Genomic DNA, 26,202 nt, shown 5'->3' with positions numbered 1-26,202 from the left:
TCTCCACACAATGCTTGTGACACGACTGGCTTGGGTACGCCGAATTCGGCGTACTTTAAGTTGCCGCATTTTTCAAGTACGCCGGCGGTATCTAGTCGTAGCGCGCGCGCGGAGACCAATCCATAATCTAAGTATATAGGTTTGTTTATCCTTCTTTTGTATCGCAATGGATCCTTTTTTTGATATAATTTTTTTCTGTTTTTTGAATTATGATTGTTAGGACTTAAGAAGCTAGATAGTGACAGGCTACTTACTGCAGTGAAATATTAAATAGTAATACCCATGGGAATTACCTTTAACTGTGCGAGCGAAGTGGTGGGCGGATAGCTAGTGCAGTGTAAAACATGTTCCAATGTTATAGGCATAAATCATGTACGATTTCTCATATTTATAAGATGATCTCATAGTCATGATTAGTTAAAGAATAAAAAGGTATGATTTTAAAATATTTAATAGGTACGTAAGTTTATGGCAAAAAAAAATTTTTTAAGAAATATTTTTCAGGTTGTTAAAATAACTGATTTTTTAAATAATGTATTAAATGAAAAAAAAAAAAACGTATGTAGATAACAGACTTCATATTATTATCAAAGTTGTGTGTTAATAAAATTGAATTGTATTAAAATTATCTCCATTAAATAAATTATTACCAAAAGGGCTGTAATAGAGACGAAGCGTCTGCCTGTTGATTAAAAAAAAAATATTTTCTTTATTGATGATTTTTTTACGTAATTTCAACTTACGTAAGAGAAAAATATATTTTCATACTCGCATTCGTATCGAAAATAACGTTTTAAATTTTTAACACTACAAAAAAAGTAAACGTAGTTTGTTCAGCTTAATACGATTTTTTAATCGTTTTATAATTATTTTTCGTTCGAGTCGATTCCATACTATCATTTTAATTTAACCGGAAAACAACTTGATATAATTCGTGTCATTAATTTCTTTAAAACGTTTCATTTTTAAGTTAAAGTTTAAAGTTTAAACCATCCAAATTCTTTCTACTGCTATACTTTCATTTCAGAAGCATATTAATGATGCGTTCAAAAGGCATAGAATAAGAATTTAATGAGGTAGCGTAATAGAAATAATGTTATTCAATGAAAGTGGTCCTCACTTCTCAGTGTAGGGTCCATGGTCACCGCATCCGATCTGCAGCGTTATATAACTGGCCGTAACTTGCCAACTAATGCTTGATAACTGGATGTTACTCGTTTTACCTTTTGTGTGAATGATAGCTTTTGTTTATGTTTTTGACTTTTGTACGAAACTCCCCTTTTTGTTTGCGTTTTGTTTGATAGCAGTTTTGCGGAAGTTTTGAATAAATTTGACTGGTATATAGGTCAAGTTGGGTGGCTAATTTTTTTATGATTTTGAGAACTTAATGAATTTTTAAATAGCGCTGCGAATGGCTCAGCTTCTATTGGAGTTATTAAATCTAAAATTGAAACTAGATTTTTCGTTGAACGTCATAATATTATGTTTTTATCATTTATGGGCTTTTAATTTATGCTTATTTACAATTTTGTTAATTTAAGTATTTTTGTCTTATTATGACGCATTTAATTTTAACTGCACTTATTGTGGTGTTGAGAATAAGATCACAGCTAAAAATAGATAATTATCTCAAACACAAAATTACAGTCATAATTAAGTAGGTAGGTATGTACCTACTTAAATATCAGACGGAAAATAGATTTTTTTCTCGCATTTTTTTTTTATTTGACTGATCAAAGTTAAAAAAACAAAAAAACTATTGCCGCTGCCCGTTGACCAGCACGAAAAACGCTATAACGACGCGGACGTAGAAATAATTGTCTATTAGTATGCAAAAAATTAATAAAAACGTGTTTAGCCGTTTTGAGTTGTTCATATTTGAAATCATTCTCGATATTTTGTAATTATTTTTCTATTACAGTGTGGGGTGGTTATTTTGGCTTAATAGGTGATATGATAGATTAGTGCATTTATCCTCTAGGTATCTAATTAATGCTATGCAAAAACGGATTGAAGAAGTCCTTCATTTTGAGTCATACCATCAGAAAAAGTGGCAAAGGGTGTAATTTTTTGAAATTTCGAAAATGTCCAATATCTCGAAAACCTTAGGACTTTTAGTATAAATTAATAAATAAAATAAAATTCATTTTTCTGAACCGCCATAACATCCTCTATCTCTAGCTACCAGATGCTACCAGGTTATCCATTCATTTAGCTACACCCTAAAGTGCATAACATTAAAAAGTAATAGCACTGAAGCGGTGCAGATAAATTGAAAATTTCAACTGCTGAGCCACCACCGCTTCAAGCGCAAAGGTTTTAAATTTACATTCTATCAGAAAATTATACTCATAGATTCTATGAGTATAATTTTCTTGCCCGGCTAAGTAAAAAATATTGGCGTTAATTTTTTTTTAATATAATAAATTATAAAATATACTTAAATTCTTATTTCATATATTATGTACCTAAATACGAAAAAAATGAAGCAATGTTTGTAACTTTTGAATAATTACAGTTCCGTGATTTAAAAGCCATTCACATATAGGTAAAAAGATGTGCATGTTTATGCTGTAAAAAAATCATTGTAATAACGTTAATTTCAACTTTTCCTCGTTCGGCTTCGTGGAAAGATTGTTTTTTTTTTACAATATTTAAAGTAATAGGTATTGGAAAATACAGCTATACCTATAAGATTTTTATAAATAAAAGTTTTCTTACGTCAACTCGTAACATTATCTAGTAACTAGCTGCTCCGCGCGGTTTCACACTAGTGGCTCCACTCCTGTTGGTCTTAGCGTGATGATATAATATAGCCTATAACCTTCCTCGATAAATGAGCTATCAAACACCAAAAGAATTTTTCAAATCGGACCAGTAGTTCCCGAGATTAGCGCGTTCAAACAAACAAACTCTTCAGCTTTATAATATTAGTATAGATTCATTGTACCTACAGCGGTATTGTTCCAGATAATAATATTACGATGGCAAAAAGATGTTGTAAAAAGTAATATTTTTCAAGGCTACGTTTTTGCTAGACGAATAACCTTTGGAATAGGAACTGAAGTTTTCTAGACTAGCATTAATATCATTTAGAGCATCTACGGAACCGTCAGTAATCTATTGTGATACTGGGAATAAGAGTGAAAAGTGAAGGGTGTTTTGCTTTCTCGTTTTATCTGCAATCTGGGATGTATTTTATGGTATAGCAGTAGTCAAGAAGAAGACAGAAAATTCAAACGATAAATCGTTATAGAAATAAGGAAGCCAAGACGAACGTTTGCTCCAAAAGTCTCGTATTTTTAATCGTTATAATACGTATAAATTCAAAATATATGATTCAAATTGAACATACCTACGATTGCAAGTGTTCCAAAAAATATGCACCTACATGATTATTAATTTAGGTATTTAAATACATACATGCATATATTATCACATAAGGTTCGTCTTTTGCCCAATTTATTTAAAAAAAATTGAGTATCTTTTATTTTTTGCTATTTCTAATAGCAAAATTTTAAACAATGTTAGTAGGTTGATCATAACAGGAATTAGCCAAGTCAATTGATTAATTAAGTCTGTCATTGTTTTCTTTAATTAGTCTATTATTAGAATGTAGGTGAAAAACGAGACAGTCGTTTTTTTGCACTTTATAAAAATGATGTCTTATATCAATGCTGTGTAATTTGTAGTAGACATTATATTATTAATTGATAACTAACCTACCGGGGAAGTCAATTGTAAATTCTTTTCTTGTAGCTACTTTCCTCATCATTTTGTATGGATAGTCTGGTTTTAGGTCAGGTCTAGTTGGATACTAGTTTTTCACTTCTCACGTTTTTCTTTGTACCAATAACAAGTCGCTTTTCCGAGACCAATAAGTAGTTTTCTTAAGATATTTTCATCAATTTAACTATGGTTAAGGATGTATCTATAGTAATTTAGCGGTTCAGGCGCAAAATTCTAAAAAAAAGCAAGCATAATTCTTTGTTTGAATTTATACAATTGGAATGCAAGTATGGAATATTCTAGTACTGCAATGTAATTTAGAAAGGAGGAACGTTTATCGTCATTGATATAATTAACGTATTTTGTTTATTACTTTGTTAAAATTTAAAGGATATTTTAGTATATTCGATACTGAAATACGTAAGTAGGAAGAGACTTGTGGAAAACTCGTTTCGAATTAACTATTATTTATTTTATTGAACATTAAAGTTTATCAGTCATTTTTTATTTTATTTCAGCATTTCGTTATCGGTAAAGTGGTTCTTTTCTGTTATATATTTTACACAAGCAATTCTCTTCACTACATAGTATAAAACAAAGTCACTTTCTCTGTCCCTATGTCCCTTTGTATGCTTAAATATTTCAAACTACGCAACGGATTTTGATGCGGTTTTTTTTAATAGATAGAGTGATTCAAGAGGAAGGTTTTAGTATATAATTTATTAGGTTTTAGTCAAAGCGGGCGAAGCCGCGGGCGGTAAACTAGTATTGGAATAAAAAAGCGGTCTTACTAAGCTATCATCTAAGGGCCAGTATCTATTTAGGTTCCGCCAATTCGACGTCAGTTGTGATGCAGTAAGATATTATTAATTATTCTTTGCAAAATTTCCGCAAAATAATCTAGCTAAGTAGTTTTTGCACTTTTACTATTAAGGTGCCTACGTCCATTCGTTTAAGTATGGATAATGGATATTTACGATAAATAACCAAAAATAATATTTTATTATGCAATTTTCTTGAATATCATCATAATAAAATTACATTCAATTTAAATATTGAAATTTATAAAATTATTAATAATAATATTCACAAATAATAAATATTAATAAATACTAGATATTTATAACCTTGGTTTTTATTTTGATTTACCCGCATTCTTAAATGCGAATTTAATTGTTGTTTAATTATTGCATGTTGGTTTTAACTTTTAAGTAAATACTAAATAGGATTATTATACTTACGTACAAAAAGTTAAAATATACGAACCAACTGTTCATTGTTTGCTATTATTCAAAAATTTTATATGAATAACTAGCGGTCCGCCCCGGCTTCGCCTACATGTTCTCGTTTTTTTTTCATTAGAACTATCCTCGTACTTCAGGAATAGATTCCGCAGCGCACGCGATGACAGAATTTTTTAGGAATTTTTTACACCTTGGGTTACATTATTGCATTTTTGGTAAGGATCTCTTTTTTTTTTGAAAATGCAATATAGCCTATGTTGCTCAGTGAAGATGCAGCTTTCTAATGGTGAAATAATTTTTGAAATCGGTCCAGTAGTTTATGCGTGAAAACAATACATAATTACAAACCTATCCTCTATAAAATATTAGCATAGATTTAAGAATATAATATTATACAAAATTATGGCTTTTAAATATGAATACGTTATTTGCTATTTACGAATATATCATATTATTAACCGATATCATATTTGCAATCATATTTTCCTAAACTAATTTCCATGCCTGTCTCAAATCTGGTGCAAGAAACACCTGATCGGGTCTGTATTCCATATAATATTTCAATTACTTTTGGGATTCAGACAGATTATTATGGAATAGCCTTGAGTAGAGTTAAATGAGGTAATAGAGTGGAAATGACAGTCCTTAATCCTACGGCTCTAATTCTAATAGGACTTTTTTGACATAAGTACTTGGTTAAGAACCTTTTTGTATTTGGAACGTAATATAGGAACAAAATCATTAATCAACAAGTCGTTTATTTTTAATGTAACTGTTTTCATATAAAAAGTAAACTACATATTAATATTTGGGTAACAATGGCTCAATTAACATTTAAAATTATTTTAATTTTAATAGATTTAAATAATTAAGTACTATTTGTTTCTAAGCTCACCTAATTGTGATTTTTGTTAGGTAAATGTTATGGAACCGCTTTTTGTGGCACCGTATGAATTATTAATATGTACTACATAATTTCGTTAAATTTAAAGTAATTTGATTGCTTATTAAAGTGAAACTTTTATTACATCGTCTCAAACTTTTTGGTCTGTGTAGCGCATGTCGCGTGTATCGCGGCTGCCGAGTAGGTATACCTACTCGGCAGCCGACCGACACGCGACATGCGCTACACAAAGCAGTGTTCGGAACCGTTCGAACAGTTTCACTTTTACCGTGGTTTCATAAAACCACACAACATTTTTTTTTACAATTGACGGTACATTATATAAGAAGATTTTGATAGTGTGTTTGTGTTATAATAGCAGTCATACTAGTGCAATTAAGAAGATTAGGGCTACCCACACAGGCATGTCAATAATGCTATCAGTATTTGAATCTAATCCAGTTAAATTTTTACTATCTTTGCCTCGTGTCTTGCCGGACTAGAATGACTTCCGAATTTATAGTTGAAAAAATCTCCAAAATGATTATCGGTTTAAATAATATAACTTATACAGGATGAGAACTTATCTGTTTTAAAATATGTGTAATATTCATTTTTGTCGAGCTGCTTATTTAAAAAAAATATTCGAGATAAAAAAAAATCTTGATTTTTTGTATTTCGCAATGTGTATGTTGCTATGAACAATTGCTGTGAATTTTGGTGATCGTAGAGTAGATTATGTTTCTTTATTTTTTTGATAATAACTTATAAGCGTTATAAATAAAAAGTTTTTCCATAATTTTTAATTTGATAGTTATTATATTCACAAAATGTTTAGTAAAATGGGTGAGAATGACATCTGTAACACCTTCCTAAAAAGATAAATCGTAGATATTATTTGCAGAATGTAAAGCAACAAAATTAGCGGGAATTGTACTTAGTATGTTTAGACATCTTTTTACACGCTTTATATTAGCTTCACCTGTATGTTTGTATGTTTGTAACCGACTTCTTTGGGCGCGATTTTGACCCACTTTAAACGGCCAGATTTCGTTCAAACTTTGTAGATTTATTGAGGACCGATGACAATACACTAATTTGATAAAATAAATAATAATTAAAAAAAAAATAAAAAACACGCGTTTTATAGAAAACCGAACTAAAAGCGTGTTTTTTAGTTTTTTAAACTATTAATTATTATTATTATTTTGATTATCTAGATAGGGAAACTGATAACAGGAATAAAATATTTTTTTGTTTGTTCAAGTAGATGTGTGAATGAATTTAATATAATACAAAGATTAACATATAAATTATTTCACTTAATTTAACAACAAATATTATTCAATTATACATTTTATAAAATTATGAGGTAAATTATATAGAAATAGAAACTTCTAGAGGTTTTATTAATAACATTATATTTTGTAACGTAAAGTCCGTATTCTCTTCGGGGCACAGAAGTGCACGTGCATTTAAATGCATATAGCAATATGAATATATGAATATATGATGAGATCTATTTTGATGTGGAATCATTACTCATCTCTCATGGAGAGAATTGGTTCACTATTCGCAATAATAGCTCAGAGCCAGAATCGTGTTTCTAACGTTCGCAACTGTGCGAAATTATTGTCAATGTTTCATACATTTAGCGCTCAGGGAACTCTTTGTCTAAAGTAATACATTGTTTAGAAAGGTATCTACAGTCCCAACAATTTTAACCATTGGAAGAACTAGTGATCATCCTTCATTAACCTTCTGAACAAAGCTCTTCAAAATGTCGGTAAAATCATTCGTCATTATAAAAAAGCCATGCATGCTCAGTGCTCTATAATTAGTAGAGCAGGCTCCAAGGAGATGTTCGTTTGCAAAAATAGCGGACCTAAATCTGACTTCTGATATATATTGTATAGATTCCAGACATCCTATAGACAGATGTTGCCAACCAGTTTTGTGGTCCCCCTCCCCCCACCCCGGTAATTAAATATGGCATACAATGAAAAAAATAAAAATTTCCGAAACATGCCGTGTGGGGTATCAAATGAAAGAACTTATTGAGTAAATTACGAATATATAGCATACTATAACATTTCTTACACTTTCTCTAAGATTTTTTAGAAAAATTACGAAAATGCTCCATTTTTGAGTTAACTTTAAACCACTATAGATTGAAAACTCATGAATATATTTTTTAAATTATTATTTTAAATAATTAACAATAGTCCATTGTTTACGATTCAATAGTTCGTACAGTGAAATAGTTGCACGGGGGAGTGGGGGGAGCATTCAAAGATGGCGAGTATATTTTCAAGTTTATGCCAAATCTAATCACACAGAGGCTGATTCAAGAATTTTCTGCCATATTTTTCATTCTGTCAAACACAACGACAGTGCAGAGATAATAATTCTAAGCCCTGACACCGATATTTTTGTATTAGGCCTTTATTTCTTGCAATAACTTGAAAATATACTCGCCATATTTGAATGCTTCCCCCACTCCCCCATGCAACTATTTCACTGTACGAACTATTGTATCGTAAACAATGGTCTATTGTTAATTATTTAAAATAATAATTTAAAAAATATATTCATGAGTTTTCAATCTATAGTGGTTTAAAGTTAACTCAAAGATGGAGCATTTTCGTAAATTTTCTAAAAAATCTTAGAGAAAGTGTAAGAAATGTTATAGTATGCTATATATTCGTGATCTACTCAATAAGTTCTTTCATTTGATATCCCACACGGCATGTTTTGGAAATTTTTATTTTTTTCTTTGTATGCCATATTTAATTACCGGGGTGGGGAGAGGGGGACCACAAAACTGGTTGGCAACATCTGTCTATAGGATGTCTGGGATCTATACAATATATATCAGAAGTCAGATTTAGGTCCGCTATTTTTGCAAACGAAACTCCACTGAGAGTCCGGTCTATAGGTTCTATTAATTTAGTAGTTACTTTTGTTTTAAAAAAAGAAATAATAATAAGTTATTATTGTATAACGTTCCATTTCATTTTATAGGTATTGAAGTCTTTAATTTCAAAATATATCAATTGTTTGTTTATTCAAGCATATGCTGATTTTCCTCAACCGGTAGGTTTAATTTTAATTCTTGATGCATAATAACAATTATTTTTATTATTGCTCTCAACATAATCGGTTTTTGTTAAAAATAATATAACAAAAACTTGCGGAAGTTTTTGTCGTCATATTTAATTCGTTCGTTTAAATGTAAATTAAAAATTTCTTATCATTGGTTCGATTACTTTCTATAGCGTCATCTTTGCTTTGTTTTTTTTGTATTTTTTTGTTAATCCTTGGCAATATTTACAATTCACAACTTCTAACTCGTGTAACTCGTGCAGTCGTGCTCTTCCCGGTCCCCGCCTCACCGCACATACCTAGGGCGCGGTACAGCGGTTGCGGTCAAGCTATAGAAAAATTACTTGCTGAATGAAAATAGATAAAGCTGTACCTGTTAGAAAAAAACCGGCCAAGTGCGAGTCGGACTCGCGCACCGAGGGTTCCGTACAAACCTGCATTTTTTTTTTCACGGGTTAAAGGCAATTAGATCTAAGTATTTGATATGAATTTCAACTTGATAGCTCTACGCGTTCATGAGGAAAAAAGTAATAAGTTTATATTTATTAAAAAATAAATATATATTTTGTAATGTAACTAAAAATTTATGGTTTTCGTAATTTTTCCTTTATCTATGCTGTAAGACGTTGCTTCGTACCAAATTTCAAGATTCTGAGTTCACGGGAAACACCCTGTAGGTTTTGATTCCCTTGCAAGTGTCGAAAATTTGCGGCATAAACGGCTGTATCTTTTGATTGCGTTGGCTTAGAAGTTTGATTTTTTCACAGCTTCAAGGGACAGTAGACCTGAGTAATTGATATAAATTTCAGCTTCATACCTCCACGCGTTCCTGAGAAAAAGGGTCTTGACAGACGGACGGACAACAAAGTGATCCTATAAGGGTTCCGTTTTTTCCTTTTGAGGTACGGAACCATAAAAAGATACGTTCGATAATTAGCAATAAATCTTATTAATTATTACAAACACAGATAATTAACAGGAAATAAATACGAAGGGTAATGACCGTCGCGTCGCGTCCTCGACCTAAAGACTACGATTATTTAATTTCGACTACGATTATCTTGGTATTATCACACCGTATCGGGTGATAAAGACGAAACTGTTCAAATTAGTTTTCTATTTTTATCAATGATGTCGGTTGCCTAGTGCTCGCAATCGACTTCGATCGTAACTATAAGCAACACGACATTAAATCTTAATACGCGTTTATCTCTCAGACAACTCCTACTCATCGTGACTATTGTATTCTAATATAAAAACTGTAAGCTTTACGGTATAGATGAATACAGTTCGAAAAAGCCAGTCTTCTGTGCACGATTAATTAAAAGTTCATCTATCTGGAAATTAACGCGGGACCTTCCCGCATTTTCCTTGCGACTTCGGACGCTGCGCCCCGCGGTTTCACCCGCGTGGTTCCGCTCATGTTGGTCTTAGCGTGATGATATATAGCCTCTATAGCCTTCCTCGATAAATGGGCTATCTAACACCGAAGTAAATTTTCAAATCGGACAAACTCTTCAGCTTTATAAATTATAATGTTTGTATAGATAAGGCAAGGTTATTGGAAAGCAAGAGAGAGGTAGAACGGCCGTACATATTATGTGCTACGGCTTATGTAACACTATACAGAATCATATAGGATATAAATATTGTACTTCACAGTATCTGAATACTAAATTGTTAAGAAATTTATGTATTGTGAGTTTTCTTGAAGTATATGTGTAATTATTGCAAGTGTTATGTTTTTGTTGGGATTTGGTAATATTTTCAATAAAACTTCTTCTTTACAACCGATGTATTTAATAAAAGTTAAACGCATTACATTACACAGCAGTACAGCACAGAGCAACCATGAAAAAGACAGATAGCACCAAGTGTCAAAACGAGAAACTTCAAACATTTACAAAGACAGTTTGTACCATAGCATTCACAGATACACATAAACTACATTATAAATTTATATACTCAACACTCCCACCTAAATTTATAAGGTAGACATAACAACTTAACTGACAACTAAATGTTTTTTTAAACAAACATAAAATATTCTAGTTAACTTCATACATTTTTCATAAAGAACAAAATATAACTCCTCTAATACATAAACTACAAACTGTTTTATTCTCAACTTACACACACATTTAATTCCAAATTTATATAAAGTTAAACTCAACTTACATACACTTTTTATTCTAACTTTATATAAAGTTAAATACTAGACACACATATATGAAGTTTATAAAAGTTAAACATTAGGCACATTTATATGAAGTTTACATAACATTAAACATTTCTCATAATCTTATCTCTAATAGAATTAAATTTATTTGCTGGCAAAGCTTTTGTTAAGAAATCAGCTAATTGATTTGAACTCTCAATATATTTGATATTGACAATTTTATTTGCAACATTCTCTCTGATAAAGTTGTATCTTATATCTATATGCTTACTCCTTCTGTGAAACACAGGATTATGTATCAATTTGATTGTACTTTGATTGTCAACATTTAAAGTTATTGAGCCTTGTGGCTCCCCAATATCACAAAGAAATTGCCTAAGCCATAAAATTTCTTTAGCGGCTTCGCTAGCTGCCATATATTCTGACTCTGTTGTGGATAATGCCACAGTATTTTGTTTACGACTAGACCAAGTGACAGGACCTCCATTCATAAGAAATATATAACCTGTATTAGATTTTCTAGTATCCATATCACCTGCAAAGTCTGAATCAGAGTAACCAACTAAGTCAGCATTACCTTGATAAACAATTCTCATATCTTTTGAATTAATTAAATAACGTAGGATTCTTTTCACAGCTATAACATGTGAAGGACCTGGATTATTGACATACCTGCTAACAACATTTACAGCATAAGCTATGTCAGGTCTAGATATTGATGATAAGAATAACAATGCTCCCACTGCTTCTCTATATGGGAAATTAATAAGTTTATCACTAACTGTATTCTTAGACAACTTTACATTTACATCAGCGGGGGTACTGCTACCCTTAGCATCTAACAAATTGAATCTATTAATTATTGTTTGAATGTATTGACTTTGACTTACACTAATATAACCTTTTCCTTTATCTATTTCCATTCCAATAAAAGAATTACAGTCTAAAGTCTTAATCTCAAATGTTTGCATGAATATTTTTATTATTTCAGATAAAACAACTTTACTTTTAGCCAGTAACAAACCATCATCAACATAAAGAATTAATATTACTTTAACATCTTTAAAATATCCTACAAATACACAATTCTCAGATGGACATGGTTTAAATCCATAAAAAGATAAAAAAGAACTAAATTTTTCATTCCAACATCTCGATGATTGTTTAAGACCATATATAGATTTAACTAACTTACATACTTTTGAAGACTGTGTTTTCAAACCCTCGGGCACCTCCATGAAAATTTCCTCGGAGAGCTCACCATACAGGAAGGCCGTCTTCACATCAAATTGCTCGATATGCAGTTCATCTCTCGCAGCAATGCTCAGCAACACCCTGATGGAATCATACCTGCTAGTAGGGGAAAAAATCTCATTATAGTCTTCGCCCTTGACTTGTGTGAACCCACGTGCACACAGTCGTGCTTTGAATCGTACTATTTCTCCATCTCTATTCTTCTTTATAGTGAACACCCATTTACAAGAAACAGGCTTCTTCTCAGTTCGATCAGTTAATATCCATGTTTTATTTTTTTCATGTGACTGAAGTTCTTCATCTATAGCTTTCTTCCATAGGTGAGAATTTGGACTATTCATTGCTTCTTCATAAGTGTTAGGTAATTCTAATTCAGTTATATTTACTTCTAGGTTTCTATTCCGACGTGGACGTAGTGTGATGTTTCTCAGTTCTTCCTCTTCCAAACATATACTTCTTGGAGGGATATAAGTTACATCTAAATCCTCTGAGCTCTTCATACTATCATCAGTACTGCTTTCTTGAAACTCATCCTCTGGAATAGACCTTGTAAAATGATCTTGTTCTCTTTCTTGTGAAGCTGTTATTTCTACAAAACTTTGTTTTTCTTCTGGCATACTGTATTCATCGAATTTCACGTCCCGCGATATTATAATCTTTCTAGTATTTTGATCAAACATCCTGTAGTTCTCATGTTCATACCCAACTAACAACATCTTCACAGTTTTCTTTGCAAGTTTCTTTCGCTTTTCTTTTGGTACATGTACATAACCAATGGACCCAAATATTCTTATGTGTTGCAAGTTAGGCTTAACTCCATGCCACAGTTCAAATGGTGTAACATTTCCTGTTTGGCTTGATGTACCTCTATTTAATAAATATATTGCACAGTTGACAGCTTCTGCCCACAAGTTTAAAGGAATGTTTTTCGCATACAACATAGTTCTTGCACTTTCCATGATTGAACGCATCTCTCTCTCTGCTCTCCCATTCTGTTCAGGGGTATAAGGGGCAGTACGTTCATGTATTATTCCCTTATTCTCCAGATATGATGTAAATTCTTGGTTCACATATTCACACCCATTATCTGTATGTAATATGTGCAAATCATGTTGAAATTTGTTTTTCACTATTGCATTATACTTAAGAAAACATTGAAATACCTCGCTCTTATGCTTTATGAAGTAAACATGGCGGTAGCTTGTAGCTCCATCTTTGAATAAAACAAAGTACTTCATACCAGACACAGAAAGTTCTTCTATAGGGCCACAAACATCACTGTACACAATTTCACCAGGCTGTGTTGGACCTCTGGTTGATTTACAGAAAGGGCGCCTTGCTTGCTTTCCATACTGGCACGCTTCACAAATAAAATCCTGATTTCCACTCAATGTAACAGGAATTATACCATTTTTACACATATTCTGAAGTTCCTTCACATTTAAATGTCCCAATCTTTCATGCCAAACTTTTATATCTGTTTGCACAACATTACAACTTTCTTGTTTTATTGTTTTGACATCTAACTCATATAGGTTATTTTCTGATAGATATGCCATCATAACAACAACATTATTCTTCATAATCATTGCCTTTTCATTGCTCTTCATTATCATATATCCTTTTCTTGTCACAGCACCTTCCGAAAATAAGTTTCTTCTCAAGTCGGGTACATACAAAACATTTTCAAGTTTACACCTCTCCCATGAACCATTAACCTTTTTGTCTATCAGTACAGTTCCTTTACCACATATTTTTATATTCTGTTTGTTACCCAATTTAACAGAATTGTTCTCTTGGCACTCGTTAAACTCACAAAAGTAGTCCCGCTTGAATGTCATATGCATTGAGGCTCCACTATCAAGAATCCATGCCTCTTCATCATGTTCCTTCAGTGCAGCGCTGAAAGCCAACATATTGTTAGGTTTCTTATCATGCTTTCTCTTTGGCAGTCTGCAGTCTCTAGCGAAATGGCCTCTTTTGTTACAATTATAGCATATGAATCTATGACTTGTTTTTTGTTGATCTTTTGAAGTTTTCTGTTTATTTTCACTTCTTGATATGAAATTACTTTTTGATGTCACTAATGCTGTCTCACTAACATTTATATCATTGGCAAGGCTGGCTTCTTCATCTACTAGCCGAGAAGTGAGGTTTTGAATTGTTTGACTTCCTTCATCAAGTGACAACCATGCCTGTCTAAGTGAACGGTACGTTGATGGTAATGTACTTAGAATTTTTGTCATTATTGCTGTGTCACTGATTTTCTCACCAGTCTCCCGTAGTTGCTTTGCCAAGCTTTCTACCTTGGACACATGCTGTGCCATAGTATCGTTGCCATTATATGAATATTGATAAAAATTTTCATGAATCAACATCTTGTTGTATTCAGATTTTTGTTCATAGATAGCTTCTAATTTTGACATAACTTGTTTAGCAGTCTCGCAGTTTTCTATTAAAGATATTTGGTTTAAATCCATGGACGATGTCAGAATGAACATTGCCATGCCATCATCTTTGTCCCATTGCACTTGCGAACTGGTTTCCGTAGGTCTTGCCTTCTCGATATTCAATCCTTTTGCTCGTAATGCACATTTAACTTGAAATTTCCATTGTTTAAAATTTCTCCCATCAAACTTCTCAATTTTCATCGAGTTCGCAACCTCCATTTTAGGTTAGTTTTTACACCGGTTGTAATCTTGCTCTTTTATAGATTTCTCTTATTGAAAATATATTTTAAATATGCCTGGGCCCATAACCTGTTGGGATTTGGTAATATTTTCAATAAAACTTCTTCTTTACAACCGATGTATTTAATAAAAGTTAAACGCATTACATTACACAGCAGTACAGCACAGAGCAACCATGAAAAAGACAGATAGCACCAAGTGTCAAAACGAGAAACTTCAAACATTTACAAAGACAGTTTGTACCATAGCATTCACAGATACACATAAACTACATTATAAATTTATATACTCAACAGTTTTGTAACCGGTTATATTACGATGTTGTATAATTATGAGTGTGATCGCTATATTATTCTATGAGGAAATATTATTTGATAGGGACGGATTTAATCATTTAAAAATACCAATCCGATGAATGATAGATGCAACACCATTGACCATCCCTATTCCTTTCCGTATATTGCAAAGAATATGGAGATAAAATCTATTTTTTTGAAGTGAAACTTCTTTATCGGGGGTGGACAAAAATTTTGTGTAACATTTTTGCGTTACGCCGCGCGCGTGACATTTTTGCGTTACGCCGTACTCGTGACATTTTTGCGTTACGCCGTACTCGTGACTATATACATTATACATGTTATATTAAAGTGATCAGCAAAATCAAAGGGTTTGTTTTAATTCTAATTCCAGTGAATTTCTAAAAAAAGTAAATAAGTAATTACATCTATTTTTCTAATACTTAGGTGTAATAATGGTATTTATTTTTCTATTAACCTCACTTTTTGATTGTATTTTTCAATACACTAACACGTGGGTGGAATTATGGTATCAATTTTTTCTAATACTTGAATGTTGATTGTGGTATTTATTTTTCTAAAATTGTATTTAAAGTTAACCTCAGTTTTTGATTGAATTTTTTAAAACACCAACACGTGGGCGAGATCATGTTATTTATTTTTCAAGTTATTTAAGCTTAACCTCTGTCATAATATGTATATACTATGTGCGTCATTAATTTCTGACTGTTTCGAGATTTCGACATTAGGAATTTATATTTATTACCTCTATTGTTCGAACAAAAATAAGTTACCGCCTTTAAGAACTTGCCGACAATGTAAGTACAGTATTGTTTCTTAGAAAACATTTTAGGAGTATACGATAATAAATCTATGACTCACGTTAACACGTGTTTGCTTGATTGGTGTTCAATTATGATTTTGTGAATTCAATATTTATAAGAATAAACCTCAAACTCTTTATGTCCAATCAAAATCCGCCTAAGTCGAAATCCTTTATAAGTTGAAAACTCTATATAACTCGAATTTTTTGGCGTCTCCCTTGGTCTTTTGAACTACCGCACGAGCTGAGCGAGCGAAGCGAGCGAGTCGCGGCAGTGGCCGGCGTAAATATTCAAATAGGTAGCGAGGAGCGAAGCGACGAGCATCTTTGGTTAACTTTTGAACTACCGCACGAGCCGAGCGAGCGAAGCGAGCGAGTTGCAGTAGCGGCCGGTGTAAATATTTAAATAGGTAGCGAGGAGCAAAGCGACGAGCATCTTAGGTTAACTTTTGATTTTTGAACTACCACACGAGCCGAGCGAGCGAAGCGAGCGAGTTGCAGCAGCGGCTGGTGTAAATATTTAAATAGGTAGCAAGGAGCGAAACGACGAGCGTGTTAGACTAACGTATTTCTGTAATATTGTATACAAGCTGTGCCGCGCGGTTTCACCCGCGTGGCTATGCTCCTGTTGGTCTTAGCGTGATAATATATAGCCTATATTACTCGTGGATAATGTAGCTTTCGAATGGTGAAAGAATTTTTAAAATCGGTCCAGTAGTTTATGAGCCTATTCATTACAATCAATCAAACAAACAAACAAACAAAGTTTTCCTCTTTATAATATTACTGTAGATAGTAAATTATTTTTTGAAAAATAAGGTCATAAAGAAGTTTCACTTCTTACGTGTGTACTCTAGTACACGCACACATTTTTTTTAATTTATCTCGAACAATCTGATGTAGATAGGTACTGTATTTGTATTTTGGGGTTAACCAGCTCTTATTCGCATTTAACATGATAAATTTTAAACAGTAATATATATATGCATATTTTTTTACTCTCATTAAAATAGATACAAATCTGTTATTATATAAAAGCCGAGAGTAGAATCGTATTAATTGAATACACGCAATTTAGAGATCACTAGAATATATCGACGACTCGGTATTTTCCATACACGTGGAGAAAAATAGTTAAATACAAGAATGTTGTATGAAAATGAAATGATGGATGCCGTATTGCTAGAACCTAGATAATTTGTATTCCATGCTTCTCAGATTCTCATCTTTATTTGTTGTATTAGTTGTTTAAAACGAAGTAACATATTTTGTATCAGGGAAGACGAAAATAACAAGAGATTATAAAACTTGTGCGTTTTTAACCCTCAATACTGAATTTCTAATGGTACTGGTTATACATATACTTATAATGACCATATGTGATTGTTTTTAAGATTAATGAATTAGGTACACTTTTAGGTAGACCGTCAATTTCATATACATCGGCGTTATATAAAATTGACGGTACCTATACAGAATTCGCTGGCACAAAAATGAAGTAAGAGATTATAAGTAACATCTTATGATGTTTCCAATATTTTTAAGTGCCTCTCAAGTCTCAATAAAAGGACGACTAGCGATTGAACTGGCTTTCTCCGATAATTTATTAACTGATGGTTCTTATTTCACGAAATAGGTCAGTTGTATATAAAAAGTGTATATCTGAATTGCAAGTCGAAGCACAAACTTTTTCGCTTGACGATACGGGCTTTGACAAACCTTCTCGTACATAAAAATTATCTCCTAGTTTGAAAATAGTAGCTTCATTATGCAATTTGATCTGCGTATAACAAAAAAGGTTTCTTATAGATGACTCTAGAATAAGTTTTTATAGGACCAAACGGAGAAATATAGGTAATAATCGTTAGATTGCGTACAAAAAAATGTTGTGTGGTTTTATGAAACCACGGTAAAAGTGAAAGTGTTCGAACGGTTCCGAACACTGCTTTGTGTAGCGCATGTCGCGGGCCGAGTAGGTATACCTACTCGGCAGCCGCGATACACACGACATGCGCTACACAGACCAAAAAGTTTGAGACGATGTAATAAAAGTTTCACTTTAAAAAACTCAATAATAAAATCTTATTTTATTCATGCATTTAATTAACCTAGGTCATTTTCAGCATTAAGGTATAATTATTAAAGAGAATATATATGTAAGTAGGCACCTATTTATGTTTTGCATACAAATTAAAATAAATATTATTCATTAAAATCGTATTAAAATTACACTAGAACATTAATATTCATTCTTTAGATGTTATTTAGGGCCATTATTTAATAATACGAAGATATTTGTCTGGTTATATCGGGATGTACCAGGGTGTGAATCAGTGGTCTATTCATCGTAAGTAATTTGAACTCAATTCGCACATACAATTGTGTATCTATTACTTGTTTAGGATTGTAGGACGACTATGTAGCTCCTGGCTTCAAATGTATAGAAATACCACTATAGTTCGCATATTATATGGTATGGTAGTGAGGATATTTTAAAGGGAGTGGTTATTAGGCGAAAAATTGTAGGGATACACAAATATTTTATACTAGCTGTGCCCTGCGGTTTCACCCTCATTGCTCCGCTTCAGCTGTTGGTCTTAGGGTGATTGTATATACCTAGGTAGCATATAACCTTCCTCGATAAATGGACACCGAAATAATTTTTCAAATCGGACCAGTTCCTGATATAAACATTCGTTGATATAAACAAACTCATCAGCTTTATAAAATTAGTATAGATGTACGTAACGTCATACGTTATTATGTTCGTATAGTGTAAACAAATGGATCACATTAGGACGCGAAAAGGGTAGTAATTCAACATTGTTTTGTCTATCCAATTAGACCCAATTTGAGTTACGGATATGATACTGTACAAAACACTAAACATAATATATTAAATACACAAAGAATACCTTTACAAATGAAATAAATAAACAAAACAATTACCTATTGCGTATATCAATTTTAAACGTGCGTGCGATTACCGTAAAATTTCCTATGTTTGACGTTGATTTGACGTTTCAATTTCGCGCCATTAATTCTAATTGACACATCTGTGATAATGTTACCATAATAGAAAATTGGAATTTAATTATAAGGTAAAAGTAGCGCTACCCACTATTAAGTATTATGTGGTAAAAGTGTAAATTCTTTGGTACTATTAACTACCTATATCACAAAAAATAAAACGTAGCATTTATTGTTATAAAGAATTGTTTAAAGTCGTGAGATTAATTCATTATAAAAAAAGCTAGTTTTATATAAAGAAATTGCAATTGATAAAGCAATTGACGTTAATTGATTCAATAAATTTATATTATCTCTTACACCTATTACTAATTAGGTTTATGTATATTACCTATAGTAGATATAACAACAATACTCTAAATTATGCATTTTAAAAAAGAGAGTATAAGAGAGTAAATAATTGCATCGTTTTTGTATAGTGATAGAAAACTTGACCGTTTAATTGTAGTTCTTAGTTTATTTGTAACTAGATATCCGCCCGCGGCTTCGCCCGCGTTTGCAAAGGAAAACCCGCATAGTTCCCGTTCCCGTGGGATTTCCGGGATAAAAACTATCCTATGTGTTAATCCAAGTTACCCTCTATATGTGTGCTAAATTTCATTGTAATCGGTTCAGTAGTTTTTACGTGAAAGAGTAACAAACATCCATAGATCCATACATCCATACAAACTTTCGCCTTTATAATATATATTAGAATATTAGATATTAGATGTATTTATTTAGAGTCTAGAATGCATTTTGAGTATTTAAAGGGAAAAGGGAACGCAAAAAGGCTCTCAATATCCTAAAAAAATAAAGGACATTCTTTCTTCTTCCAGGAGAGTCTTTCTTTATCACCCGTTTATGTTTAAGTAATGTATATTTGCCTGCATTTCCATTTCATTAATGTTTAACTTCACGGGAAGTTCGGGCGTGAAATTATCGCTTCAAACGTGTGCGTAGAGATAGATATAATAGCAGATAAGCAAGTCCGACATATATTGTTATTGATCGAGAGATTTACTCGGTTATCGAATATATTGAATCACAAGCGATAAACGATAGAGAAAGCTGATAAGGCACACTTTTTTGACGTGCCTGATGCAAGATATGAAATAATTTTTAATTCTTTAACGTGGATTCCGGTAGGCCGTAATATTTAATTCATTAAAATCATAATTGAACTTCAATAATAATGCGATATTATTAATTATTTTTATTAATTGATTATTTCTACATTTTGCAATAAGCTTTATTACACTGTTGGGCTACACCAAGTGCGGTCTATTATGAATTTATGATATGGTTCGGTACGAGTCGGAAGATTTAACTGTTCAATTTGCCAAACTGCGTACAGAGAGTTCGCTGACCTGCTTACAGTTCGACTTTCGCGAAGGTCAAATCGTAAAATTATTTTATAACTGAAACTTATGAGAGACTGCGGAGACGTTATTAAAATAATATAAAAAATGTTCAAACTTTATGAATATAGTTTTTAAACTAGTTCAATATGCTCGAATTAATTTATTCTCATTATTTATACATTGGTCTTTTAAAAGTACCTTATTATACAGAAATAACTCGATAATATTCAATGTCTTTTTACATAACAAGACGAACGTCCCTTAAAATACTCCAAAACCTTGCCTTTCGAGCGTCTTCAAGGCAAAGCAGTTTTTTAACTCGTATCACCGAACCTTTTATAATATGTACGATAAATAAATAAATAGTAAACGTAACCATATATATAATTTGTAGTAAACTTGAACCACACTCTTGACCTCGATTCCACGGTTCTTCGGAATCGTATGATCTTGTGGTTTATGTTATGTCATTATAATTATTCTAATTATTATAAATTATTAATAATTGTAATGCATGACTATGGAATATTAACAGTAATTACCATGAATTTTCAATGTTTATCGGTTTGTAGTAGTTTGTTTGTGACAGTTTTTTCCCCGAAAGATATTAAATGGGCCAAATTCATTCCGTAGTCCGTTTATGTTGTTTATCCTCTACACTTTTGTGTCTCTAAAGTTTAGTCTTATCATACTATTAGTCTTATCATTCATCACCTAAACTTATAGCACAAAATATATGCAGAATGTTATTGCAGGTAAATCCAATTTTTTATGTTACAAAACTTTTAACTCCCTGTGTTGTTATTTATTAGCAAATCTCTAATGGAATTATTTTTTTCCAGGTTCGAACTCCGGCGCACACTAATAGTATGGAACAGCTCGTTGGCTCTCTTCAGCATCATGGGCGCGTGCCGGACGCTGCCTGAATTCATCCACGTGCTCAAGAATCATGGCCTATACCACTCTATTTGTATACCGAGGTAAGTAACTATAAATTACATAGCAGCTATGTAGGCACAAAGGCATTGATAGGTGGGTCCACACAGCTACAAGCCCCAAGAAGTAATTCCCGCGCAAGGCAGTTGCTAAATGTGAACGTGGTTCGGCCGAAGAAAGCGGCGGCACACGCGGTTTCCTCCGTTGAGTCACGTACACACTGACCGAGCTGCTTCGCGCAGTAATTTTGCTTCGTGAGGCTGCACGCTCTGTGTGGACTCGCCTAATCACGAACGTCCGAAATTGCCTTTGATTAATAGTCTGGATGTAGACGACCTAAAGTAGATTGGAAGTGGAAAATTATGGAAATGATTATTTTAATGGTCTGTCCAGTTATTCCATATGAGTTATGGATGTTTGTGATGACGATGAAACCTGTTGATTTGTTTGTTGTTGAGCTCATCGCACGAAAGCCTTTTTATTATTATTAATCGAAATTTTCGTTTTATAACCATTTGAAAGGTTTAACTTTTACGCGTTTCAAGTGAAATTGAAGGGTCAGCCTCAATGGACGATTAGTTACCGTACTGATTAGTAACAGTGGAACAGTTAACAGTTTATAATTATTAAATTCATAGCTTTCAATCCAATTCCATTTCGTTTTTTCTTTCCCGCTCATAAAGTCGACCGAATAAAAAGTGTTCACAACGTCACGGTACCGAAATGTCTGTTGTACCACGTAGTCCCCACGTAGTAATTCCGCTCAGGTCCCGCGCGGTATTCAACGGCTGTCCGACGTCCGTGTCCGCAAGCGAAAGTTCACATCGTATCGCATACCGTTGACGTAACCGTCTCAATGAAATTACACTCGGAACAACGTCGAGAAAATTTTATTGTAGGTAGACGACGTTAACTTGTTTCTCCGGCTAATGTCAAATTTATGGAAATTTTTATTGCGTTCATAACATAGTTGATAGTACGTGTTGTGGAGGTACATAATTGTTGACTGCAAGTTGCAACTTTTGTTGGAATGATATCGTCTTATACTACTAATTCATTTAAACTTCTGATACAATTGATGGATTTTGGTCCTTTGGAAAATAGCTCTTATCCCAATAACATATCTTTAGAAACAGATTTCCATATTCTTGCTCATATAAAATTTGTGAGGGAAAGTTTCTTCAATCATAAGAAGCAATATAGTAAAGTGATCTTGAAAAATTTTGATCATTGGGGAGTGGGGACTTAACCCGAGCGGTTTGTCATATTCTATTGACCGGAAAATGTTCAAATGGAGTGATCCATCACATAAGGATACGATTATTGATTTTCTTTCTAAAAGTTTATTAGGTTTCTTGACTTCAAGTCTTCAACTTTAGGCATAGTATTCATATTTCATTTCACTTCTAACTTGATACCACGATCAGCAAAATTAACTTTGACGGCACACCACAAGGTTCGTTTTTTAATGCGCCTGAAATTAAATGGTGTATGACGATATCATGCCATTCTTTCTACCAATGACATTGCGCGGACGCAGTCATCAATGAGCTTGTATTACGAAACCGGAAAAAAGTAAATTGGGAGACGATCTGACGATAACCTGTTGAGGTATGGCAATCATTTACTTTCGAGTTTTTTGCGGTAATAATGTGGTTTTTGGGTAGGCGTGATTTGGGATCAGATATGAAATTATTTCTGCGTGATAATTTTCCGTTAAGTTTATTAACCTCTTCCTTGATGTTGTCTATAAGAAAATTCGAAATAAGAAAACCATTTGCGCTTGTTAGTGCAAAATATATTACACTCTTAATATTCTTTGCAAGGTTCTGGAGACCTTGGTCATAAGTGTCTTCAGACCGTGATTAAGGCAATCAATGTTTTTAAGTATCGATTTTTCATGCTGAAATAAATGTTGGAATAACCTCTTGGCAAAGTAAATTATTCATATCGAATCACCGAAGTGTTGAATTATTTTACTATAGAAAAATTGACAACGTACAATGTTGTTGACATGTGTTATTTTTTGTTATCTCTGTATTATAGGTTGTTTGACATCTCTATTAGCACAACTCAACGACTACAAGTACGTGTCATTTGATGTTAAAATTTTACAGTAAAAACTATATAAGTACGAACATGTGTATCACATAATGGAATAAACCCATGCTTTGTCACGAATTGGGTCAAGTCAGAACGGAAAATGTTACTGCTTCCTGGCACAGATAGTCCATAATTTTGGTAAGAGTGTTACGACGCGTATAACAAATAAATGATACAAAGACATGTAATATTATACTCGTTTTATATCTGACATTATACAAACATATCATAATATAGATAACACCGATCTCATTTACAACATTCTGCGACTAATTGTTAAGAATACTAAACTTATGAGCGTATGCCATTCTAAGTTTACCTCCCTGAAACATAAAAACAGTGATTACAGAGTTTGGAAAATTATTCGTAACTAAAGCAAGCGTTATGATCAGTGTCCTTGAGGGTATTTTTTATGATATGAAACTAGTTTTTTCACCGTACTGACTGCTGACGTAAAGAACCACGGATGTTTGTGGTTATAATTATTATAAGTACTGCAGAGCCTTCGGTGGTTGAATGTTTATTTTCTTACTTGTTTGTGTTGGATTTAATTGTTTAAAACAATCTTAGATTTAATGGAATTCATAGGTATCCTTTATTTTAGTCTTATATTCAACCATTCATAGATACATATTCAACCATTCATAGATACATTTTTAGTTCTCCATGGATATAAATTTTTGTTTCCTATCTCAGTTTGAAAGGAAAATTTAAAGACTGGTGCTCGGAAATTCTGTTGAAAATTGAGACTGCCCTCTCAGCTATTATCTCCAACATTAAGTACCTAATCCTGTTTCAAATCGTCTCGTACAAATTAAGGCTATTACCAGAAAAATAGCATTCACTATGTTAAACGTAGCGTGCAAAGTAAATAAACGGAATGTCCCATTTTGCTCCACTTAAAAACTTCGCTCGTTTGCTTGAATCGCGCAATACAGTTAACCTTTTTTCTTTCTTTCACTAGGTATTCACGGGAAAAAGAACATTCCAGTGAATAGAGTAAAACATTTTCAATTGAATGACATTGCATTATGCTGCATTGTTTTTAATGAATGTGGTCACAGTTGATGTATAATGTGCAAATTATTTTCAGCGAAACGCAGTGATTTTATGGTTATGGGCACTTTTGTGGTAGCAATTGTTTTTGCAACGTCAAGTACATATTACATACTACTTGAGAAGGCTATATTATGCGTGAAATTACTTGAGTTATTGAGTTGAATTTTGTTTTTTAAGAAATTTGAATAGGATTGTTGAATTTGTATAAAAAGTCTTCGTAATTTATTTCTTTCTATTCTTTGTCAGAAACTAGGGATGTAACGATACCGATACCGATACCGATATATCGGTATCGCCGATAGACAGAAACCGTATAATGTTGATGAATTTTACGGCTGTCTATCTACTTCTATTTGTGCTCATTCCCTTTTTGCGATTTCTTTTCCATAAAATATTTTATATTACTTTTAAATTTCGCTCAAAACAATTTGAGCTTTCCATTCTTCCAACGATAATATGCGAAACATTTTCACGACCTTGCTCGAACAAAAAGATTAAGATTCGTTCTCGAGGGTCCCCGCTCGCGGTCACAAAAGGTTTAGCACGTTTCAGCTCTCGACATCGAGATGGCAGCCACTCGCTTTGTGTACTGTATCTATTGCTGAATGCACAGATTTATATAATACAGCCTTATTATATACGATGGGTAAATGTCACGGTCGTTTAGTGGTTTATTTCAAGGGATGATTTTAATGCAAGTGATTGCTGAATGGTTTTTTCTAACAATTAGCTTAAAAGCTGTTCATGTAAACTTTTACATATGTTTACGGATAGTATTTTTAAACTATCACCAGTCATGCTAAAACGTTCATTCATCCTTATCCTTTTTCGATTTTAGCAACATAGTTACATTATGTTTTGTTTTTAAACTGTACGTGAAGAGGAATTTTACGGTGAATAAAGGACACGTGTAAGCATTGATAAAAATAACAATAAAGCGTTTAATAGTTAGGTAGATATCTGTAACTTGGATTTGTTGTGATTTTTTGCCGCTATTCAAAAACCTGTTGGTTATTAATAAAATCATCGTAACAAAAACGCTTTGCTGTTCAACCTACCAAATTTTTTGTCGTGTCAAAGAAATTCATAATTGAAACAAAGATCACGAAAAAGTTTCTCACAAATTTTAACTTCTGATTTTACCAAGATAAAAATTGAAGCCATAATTTACACTTTATACCTAATATTATAGACTGGGGTAGAAGCCTTTAAAAATAATGAAAAGATAAAAAAAATCGCAGTCGGATGAAACCCATTAGAAAAGGAGGGGAATATGATGAAAATAAAAGGAAAAATAAATTACGGTCAATCCGAGTTCGGGAAGTGGGAGGGGGGAGCTTTTAAGAGAAAAAAATGGTTTCTCTCGATTTCCGACAAAACTACAAGTCCTACAGAAAAAAGTTCAATGGCAAAGTTGTAGGTAATTAAAAGTTCTACAACTTTTGTATTCACAATTTTTTCACTTAACCTCCAAATTTAGGTGAAAAATTCAAAAAACCAAGTTTTTGGTCTTTTATTTTTATCTACT

At 32.6% G+C, this 26,202-nt stretch overlaps 1 protein-coding gene across 1 annotated transcript in view; it reads left to right on the top strand.

Annotated features, from left to right (window-relative positions):
- Baldspot (elongation of very long chain fatty acids protein baldspot) overlaps positions 1–26,202 on the top strand; it is a 61,613-nt gene that overhangs the window by 8,590 nt on the left and 26,821 nt on the right. The window contains exon 2 of the mRNA XM_089700517.1: positions 21,419–21,556. Coding sequence (XP_089556643.1) covers positions 21,419–21,556 — 138 coding nt within the window. The remainder of the gene's footprint in view (positions 1–21,418; positions 21,557–26,202) is intronic.

This window comes from Colias philodice, chromosome 11 (genome assembly GCF_061535455.1).
Source record: "Colias philodice isolate Cphi_HAF_F1 chromosome 11, ilColPhil1 Martin Lab GWU primary, whole genome shotgun sequence".
NCBI classification, from domain to species: Eukaryota; Metazoa; Arthropoda; class Insecta; order Lepidoptera; family Pieridae; genus Colias; species Colias philodice.
Note: the sequence above shows the minus strand (reverse complement) of the source record. Positions and strands in the feature narration are given on the sequence as shown.